Source organism: Aspergillus thermomutatus, assembly GCF_002237265.1.
Source record: "Aspergillus thermomutatus strain HMR AF 39 chromosome Unknown NODE_120, whole genome shotgun sequence".
In the NCBI taxonomy this organism is placed as follows: domain Eukaryota; kingdom Fungi; phylum Ascomycota; class Eurotiomycetes; order Eurotiales; family Aspergillaceae; genus Aspergillus; species Aspergillus thermomutatus.
In genome coordinates this window covers 491-9,102 of record NW_020798169.1, presented here as the reverse complement: position 1 = coordinate 9,102, position 8,612 = coordinate 491, and the positions used below count along the sequence as shown (strand labels likewise).

At 48.8% G+C, this 8,612-nt stretch overlaps 2 protein-coding genes across 2 annotated transcripts; one reads left to right on the top strand and one right to left on the bottom strand.

Annotated features, from left to right (window-relative positions):
- Positions 1-2,230: 2,230 nt before the first annotated feature.
- On the bottom strand, positions 2,231-5,619 carry CDV56_100734 (uncharacterized protein; the record flags this gene model as incomplete). The annotated part of the gene is made up of 4 exons (XM_026754353.1): positions 2,231-3,005; positions 3,548-3,649; positions 3,714-4,533; positions 4,608-5,619. 4 exons carry the CDS (start codon positions 5,617-5,619, stop codon positions 2,231-2,233), a joined length of 2,709 nt encoding a protein of 902 aa, XP_026613642.1.
- A 795-nt stretch (positions 5,620-6,414) lies between these two features.
- CDV56_100388 (uncharacterized protein) lies at positions 6,415-7,816 on the top strand (the record flags this gene model as incomplete). The annotated part of the gene is made up of 1 exon (XM_026754007.1): positions 6,415-7,816. A coding segment is annotated over one exon (1,402 nt), but the record flags the coding sequence as incomplete, so codon positions are not given.
- Between the last annotated feature and the right edge of the window lie 796 nt (positions 7,817-8,612).

Sequence of the window (8,612 nt, the reverse complement as noted above, 5' to 3'; positions counted from 1 at the left end):
AATGTGAGCTCTCTAATTCAGGAGGCGACTGGTTCGAAACCTTTTAACCTGAACGGTGGGAATGAGCGCGTCCATGGGGCATTCTGGTCCATTTAGGGCCCGAACAGGATGAATTGCATGAGAGCAAAACAGATAAGTAATCAGGAGGAAGATAAGCAATATCTCTTTTTCCTAGAACCACATATAAAGGACTGCATTATACTCAGAAGAGGTGTTTATTAGTTAGCGGATCATCCCAAATCCAACATGTAGTTGTTATCATTGATTACAATTGTTGTCGCCAGCGCTTCGGCAATGGCTCTCTAAGTAAGTGGTTTCTCAACACATGATTCACACTCATCCCCTTTCAGAATTACAACCCGGTAAAACTCCTAGCCTGGGGGGTAAGCGATTGCCAGGGGGATTATTGGGCTTCCACTGTCTTCAATGACACCACTTTTGCACGGAATCTCTCCAACCGTTTTGTATCCCGCAGCTTCAAGCTTTCTCGCCCACTCCAATGCCAGGAACAGCTCGATATCTCCGTAACGCGTGAACCTGATACATGGTTCCCGAATAAGGACCAGCTATCCTTCAACAGTTCATCATGTGACCATTTCCTCCAAAGCTATTCTGCTCTTAATAGGAGCGCAGAATGTCACAATACACCCGAGTTTACTTGCCATCGGTTGTGGATGAACCCTGGCCTCTAAGTCGATCACTCTTGCCATGCGGAATCTCTCCATCTTGAGCTATGAAGGAAAATGAAGGCGGAAGTTGGTTTCGCCCAGATGTTGCACCATCTGCTATCATACTAGGACAGTTTATAGTTGTGTTACCCCTCATAATCGCCAATCCCGTTGTATCTGGGGTGGTCAATTTGCTATTTTGCGAATACATATCATACTAGTCGCCTTTATATCTTGCATCTATGTAACTTATTTACAAGAGATCTCAGAGTGTTAGGGCAGACACTTTGTTAAATATTCAATCTAGCTGAAATTAAGCCGTCGCCTCAGTTGCCGTGAACTTGTGAAGGTCTAAGATCTGTCTCAACTGCGACATCCGATTTCAAATCGTTCTTCTACCCGAAAAGACCACCACCGCTACCACGTGGTGCTGGTGGCGGTGGCGGTGGCCTTTGGCGATACTTCTTTAACTGTGCGTCTGTGATGCCTGGCCCATCCATGTCCCCCTTGATCTTAAAGACAAAGGACGCGCCCCCCCCCACTTATGTGCTCGTAGGTCCAATTATCTCTTAAACACTAATCTTTGTCGAACAAGGCAGCGTCCAGGCTTGACCGCCGCGTATCTGGGGACAAAAATCCGTCCAGCTTAAATTAAGCATGGCGATCGCGGTTAGACCAAGCTGGAACTTTGGTAAGTAATTGAAGGGATGAAAAGGATCATGTTCTTACGCAGTAATCCCATGCTATTGGCTGGTGGAAGCACAGCAATTGAAACCAGGATGTTGCGTTATGGGGCAGCTGTTCTGGTTGTTGAGAGTTTAAATAAGGAATCATACCCAGTGGGCTCTGATTTCCATGGAACTTACTCTCGAAGCTTTGTGGTCCGTAAGATGTAGCATTAAGAGATTATAATAACACATGAAAAACCACGCCGAAGGCTCTCATCATATTCAACTATAAAATCGTCCATATGTTACTGTACTACACACCCCAGCAAAACCAGCTTCACCACAGAGCACTCATTAATTGTTTCTGGGACCCACTGCCAAGAGATTAGTCAAATAAAATATTCTCCAATCATTGCAAATTTAACCAAGGATTAATCACCATACCCACATATCATACTGTATAAATAGTAACATTACTAAAGCCCTTTTACAGTACTCCGTACTACGATATTATTATCCACGTTTCCCCGAAAACATGTGGCTCGGGGACTCTTCTTCCAATCAGGCATAACTAGTGATTCCTGGAAGCCTTACCAAAAGTGCCTCGTCATGGCATCATCTAATATCTTCAGAGCGTCATTATTACTTTACGGACGTATTTCTACACCCGTAGCGAAATTGTCTTCTGGGTTGGCCACAAAGCTTATCGGATCAGGCCCCTAGCGGTGGACCAATATGTTTTTCGGATAAGCTGCTGGTTTCTCGAAGAGTCCAAATGATGAAATGAATATTAGAAATTTACCACGCCTCCCAGGCCCTCTTTTGAATAGAGATTAGAGAATATAAGTGATGTAATGGTAGTCTGATTTCTGTAACTGACCATAGAATAGTATGTCAGGACCCTGCTATCGACTCCGGAACCTGCCCTGCGCGTTGGCCTTCTGCAGAGGCAGTCTGGGAGCGTTGCCGTACTCCCCCCCCCTGCGCCTCGACCTCGGCGCCTTTCTCTAGCAGCAGCTGCACGACCTCCTTGTGGCCTTCTACACAGGCATCACGGAGAGCGTTGCCGTTCAGCCCGCCCTGCGCATTGACCTCAGCACCTTTCTCTAGCAGCAGCTGCACGACCTCCTTGTGGCCTTCTACACAGGCAGCACGGAGAGCGTTGCCGTACTCCCCCCCCTGCGCATTAACATCAGCACCTTTCTCTAGCAGCAGCTGCACGACCTCCTTGTCGCCTCGACCACAGGCAGCCTGGAGAGGGTTCCCGTACTGCCCGCCCTGCGCGTTGACCTCAGCGCCTTTTTCTAGCAGCAGCTGCACGACCTCCTTGTCGCCTTCTACACAGGCAGCCTGGAGAGCGTTGCCGTACTCCCCCCCCTGCGCATTAACATCAGCACCTTTCTCTAGCAGCAGCTGCACGACCTCCTTGTCGCCTCGACCACAGGCAGCCTGGAGAGGGTTCCCGTACAGCCCGCCCTGCGCGTTGACATCGGCGCCTTTCTCTAGCAGCAGTTCCACGATACATCGGAGACCTGCTAAGGACGCGTAGTACAATGGAGTTGCCATCTCTCTATATTGGCTCGTTTCTTCATGCCCAGGCCAATCTGGGTCAAAAAGATTCCCCCAAACTGCGTACGCTTGTCTTTGCTGGAGGAAGAAGTTCAAGATGCTTTTTTGGACGTCATTCTCAGTCTCAGCAGGCCCTGCATGGTCCATCCAATACCGTGCGGAGTACTGCGCTAGCGGAAATTTTGTCTTTATTTCCCTGACTAGATGTTGTTCATCCAGATGCGATAGGTATGCAAGACAAATTCTTGTAATAGATCCTCTTGCACTGAATTCGTTGATGCCCTTTTGAAATATCACACCAACTTCAGTCATTTCCTTTGGGAAAGCTGCTTTAATTTGTTCAGACTTCAGATATTGCTGAACTGAAAAATGCGCTAATTAAAGCTCCATCAATGTCTCTCCCGTATTACCATGAACCTTTTGTGTTACGAGAGAGACCAGACTGGAACAAACCTTCATAATTTCTCGAGGTTTTGGCATCCGTAGTTTGGAATCAAAGGGGGATCTCCGTTGGGTTCCACTACTAGAACATCAACAGCTTCTTGGATTGTCAAGGGTCGTTCTGAATAAGTTAGAAACTGCAAAATCCGGATTGCATACTGTCGATAAGTTTCATCAATGCTTGCCAAGATTCGAGCGTACGTTTCCTCTAGTGTCTTGGGTAGAGATCTAAGCGAGTCCCGAAGCATTCGAAGATCCAGACACTTTTGCAGAATATCAAGTTGGCATGCAGCCCACCTAAACCTGAACACAGAGTTAGCACTAGCCGTAAAACTTTAGAGGCCATAAATATAGTATCCCTTCTTACATCCCATCAGCTTTCTTCATAAGTTCAGTCTCGATTTCGTCTTGCACTGATTGTTCCGAGTGCCACCTCTTAAAACCACCATTATTATTTCGAAGTCGCTCATGGACATATGCGCGAATATCATGATTCACAGGGTCTTGCTGAATAGAAAGGAAGTTCCCTCGATGCATCCAGCGTTTTAATTCTGATTCGATATCTTCTTCTCTCCGACTAGTGGCGAGGAGGTTAAGCCCTGGATGTCCAGAGCTTGCAAGCCTTTCCATCCACAAGAGTAAATCTCTCCTTGTTTTACATTCATCCAGAGCGTCTATGACGATTTGGATCTTTTCGACGTGGTTCACCATATGTTGGAATGTGTCGAGGAGGGATTCGTGCGTTGGCTGTTGACGACCATATTCACAGGACGAAAACAGCTTGTCGAGCTCCTTTTGAGAATTCTCACATCTCCAATACAGTTGTGCAACAAGTGAGCGGACAAGCTTGTTGAGTGACTGTTTATTGGTATCGGTAAAATCGAAGAAGAAATGAAGGACAACATGAGAAGAATCGAGTTGCTGATTAAGATGCTCGATAATTATTGCGCTGAGAACAGTCTTCCCACACCCTGGAATCCCATGTAGCCAGAGATATCGACGTGTCTCAGACTTCCACTCTTTAAATGGCTCGCTCTCAAGGAACCAGGAACCCGTTCCTTCATGTCGCTTCTTTTGCGCTTCGTTCAGGTTGGTTGAGGGATCAGGGGGTTTCAGCCAGTCATATATTTTGCGGGATTGATTGTCTTGAGCGAGGCCTTCAACTTGGGTGATCATTTGTTTCACATCTACCGAGTAATCAGCAAACAGCTTCTTGAACACCATCATTGATTATTCATCCATAAAGTAGCTGCTTACTGACCGCGCTCAGCTATCTTGCATTTCTTGACTTCATCTATAGGCATGTGAAAAAAAAGCTCCCTAGCATAGGCTGCTGCAGCAGCTGCAGCGTAACCCTGCCACCGGTCATTCTTATGCGAGTCTGAATAGTCCGAGATGCCCCGGATAACAAGGCAAGGGAAGTCAGCTAAAGCCCCAGCGGCCTCCATTTCAAAACAGAGGATGCTATATTGTCTCGCTAGTTCATCTCTCAGCACCCCATGTTTGATTACCAGCTCCCCGGCGGCAATCGTTCCCCTGTGTACCACTAGTTGCTGACCTTGACCATACACATCATCGTCATCATCGCTGTCTTCAGCCCGACGATCCATAATCTGGCTCGAATCGCATCCACACTTCCGGCAGGCAATGTTCGGATCGGGATGCACATATTCCGCTCGATAAAGGTGGTCCTTGTCGGCTCCGGGATACTTATATCTCCGGAGGCCCGGAACAGCCGTGTCGATCCGTGCCATATGGTTGAGAAGCGGATCTTCCCGCGTCATTGCCCGCCTTACATCCATTTCCTGAGCAGCGTTGAGCAATACAGTTGGTGGGGGAGCTAGGTAGCCAGTGTGCCGAAACTGGCCGACTTCGGCCTTCCCGTGATCATATTGCACCACACCTGAATGCTCGCCCACGGGTTTGCTTACCACTACATGACCGAGATGGATGTCTCCCCGTTCAGTGCTTGTTGGAACGCCACCGCCTATGCCAACAAGAACACCAAATCTTAGCTGTTGGAAAGTATTTCTCATTTGCGTCACAACTACGGCCGCAGGGTTGTTGCCAGGGGAGTGGAGGCCAGCGATGACGACGTTATGTCCATTGATGCTGCCGAGCGTGTAGACGTTGTGGTCATTAGGTGGTTGTGGCAGGCGCTCATGCTCACTGTCCAACATTCTGATAGCGGCGATCTGCTCGACCTCCAGCGGGCAAATCCATGCTACGGTATAGTCGTCATGGGTAAGTCTCGCGTCATTCGTGTTTGGCATGGCTGATGGTAGTTTTCTGGCAGAAAGGAAGGGTTCCATCTCGGGGGAACGATAATGATGGCAACAGTAGCAAATATGGCGAGTGAAGTGAACACATTATTTGCAACAGGAGCTGGGCTGAAAGGAGTGCCAGCTGACCAACGGTCGGCAGCCAATCAAAATTTGCCCTGAGCGACTTTGGCTGGGCAGCTAGACGTATAGGAGGCTTCCATCATCCCTATTTGTTTGTTAATGGTGCATTTGATCACGCGGCTAATATTTTCTTTTAAGAACTCTATTCACTTGAAACCTCTCCTGAGCACACCAGAGGCTGCCAGTTTGAGCTGGACGACGCCGTCCAGAGCGCGGGCACATTGACACCTTTCGATACGGGCCGTTCCGTACGGTAACCACGAACCTTTTGAATAATATAGACAAATTATGATGCCATTCCCTTCCATACACGGGTTTGATTCGTAGGTTGAAAGTTGCCTAGCTTGCGCCAAATACTCGAGATTCCCTGCCTTTGTGGACGTGCTCATTGTATGCTGGATTTGGAATTATTTATTCAAGTACATAGTCCATAGTACTGTACTATAAATACAACTGGTTGAATTTGCAACTGGTAGTTGAATATTTTATTTAGCTAATGTCTTGGCTGTGGGTCCGAGAAACAGTTAATGAGTGTTCTGTGGTGAAGCTGGTTTTGCTCTTGTCTGTAAACCAAAGGCCAACCAGTCTTTAACTGCCGAGCAAGATTCGTCTTGTGGAAAGGAAAGTTCCGGCGGCCGCGGCTGCTCAGCCGGTTGCTGCAGTATGCCTAGGCTGCCTTCCGGTGCTTTTCCTGAGGAAAAACCGAGTGCACCCGAGCCCAGCTCTGCCGGCTGCTGCAGTAAGCCCAAACCGCCCTCCGTTGCCTTGCCGCGAGAAAAACCCAACGAACCCAGCACTTACTCAGGCAGTCGCTGCAGTAGATCCGCGTTTTCTGCATGTGCCGTCGCCAAAGAAAAGCCTAGTGATTTCATAGAGGTCATCCCGGGCACCGCTATCCCTGACCTCGAAAAGGGTCTTCCGAGCAAGGAGCATATCATTTTGAGCATATCTGGAATGACCTGCGGACGCGAAGCCAAGCTTAAGCGGACTTTGGGCACACTACAATCAGTCCAGAATCTCAAAACCAGCTTGGTGCTCTCGCGGGCAGAATTCGACCTCAATGTCGGTATTCAGTCACTCGATGAAGTGATTAGGTACTTGGAGAAAACTACCGAGTTCAGGTATGAAAGGGTCACAGACCGAGGATCGCAGCTGGACATTGTCGTCCCTAATGCCACCGAGTTTGTGAAGCAAGACTGGCCTCGTGGCGTGACCGAGATGACTCTCATTGATGAGCGAACCGTGAATGTCGCTTTTGATGCAAAAATAATCGGAGCAAGAGACCTGCTGGAGCATGGCTGGGGTAGACCCCTTGCTCTGGCTCCTCTTCGTTCTGACGCAGCACTTGCGGCTGGAAACAAGCATGTGCGCCACATGGGATACATGACTATTCTGTCCATTATTCTGACAGTACCCGTCTTGGTCCTCGCTTGGGCTCCTCTTCCGGAGAGGGCAATTGCCTATGGCTCTGCATCGTTGGCATTGGCGACAATTATCCAGGTCGTCATTGCCGACCCGTTCTACCCAAAGGCATTAAAAGCGTTGGTCTTCTCCAGGATCATTGAGATGGATCTGCTCATTGTACTGAGTACGAGCGGTGCCTATATCTTTTCTGTGGTCTCGTATGGATACCTTGTTGCGGAACAGCCACTGGCCACTGGTGAATTCTTCGAGACTAGCACTTTGCTCGTCACGTTGATCATGGTTGGTCGGTATGTCCCCGCACTCGCTCGTCAGAAAGCCGTCGAATCCATTTCACTCCGGTCACTACAGACGCATACTGCTATTCTCGTGGATGAGTCTGGGGTCAATGAAAAAGAGATCGATGTCCGGCTCCTTCAGTATGGAGACATCTTCAAGGTCATTCCAGACTCGAGGATCCCAACCGATGGGACGGTTATCGGAGGGTCATCTGAGGTCAACGAGTCAATGATTACCGGGGAGTCAATTCCTGTAGACAAGTCCCCTAGATCTGCCATTGTCGCAGGATCTGTGAATGGTTCTGGGACGCTGATTGCCAAGTTGATCCGTCTTCCTGCTGATAACACGATCTCCGTCATTGCAGGTATGGTGGATCAAGCGAAACTGTCGAAGCCGAAGATACAAGATATCGCGGACCGAGTGGCGAGCTACTTTGTACAGTGGTGGTGGTGGTGGATTCATACCCTGGCCCCTCGCCTTGGCGATATGCAGGACACAACTATCGCTATCTCTATATACATATCTAATTACATTGAACCATTACATCCCGACGAATTTAGAGCCTCGTCAAGGCCTGTGGCGGCCTATGTGCCTGGTATTCTGTTCTGCGGCCCTTGTGGCGCGCGGCTTCGAAACCTCTGAGATGCCTCTGCAAAGTCCAGTACGTACTGCACCCAAGATGCTACTGTCCTGCGTGGTGTCTTTCAACTTACCTTCCTTACCTTGCGGTCCTCCTCCCAGCATATCTGCAATGTTATTGAATGCATTTCCGACTTTCCTCCGTAACTCCTGTCGCAGTTCTTTCAGTTTTGGACAGTCCACAAGCACATGGACCACTGTTTCCTTAGCACTAAAACACTGAATTAATCCCATAGGAAAACCGCCATCTCATCAAGGTATAGATCCGGCTTTTCGAGAAGGCGGTCGCGTAGCGCGTCCAACATAGGCGGGGAAATTGTTCGTGGTCGGCCGGCCCTGATTGGAGGTGCCTTGATAGTGCCAAAATGTCGCAGATTAGAACGAATGTATCGGATGCTGCGCTCACTACAGCCGGCTACATCGGCCATTTGGGCAGTAGTTAATGACTTGCTTAAGATCATGTCGCGAATGAGCTCATGCGAATGAGCTCATGCTGAGATGCTGCCAGATTCGGGGCCATT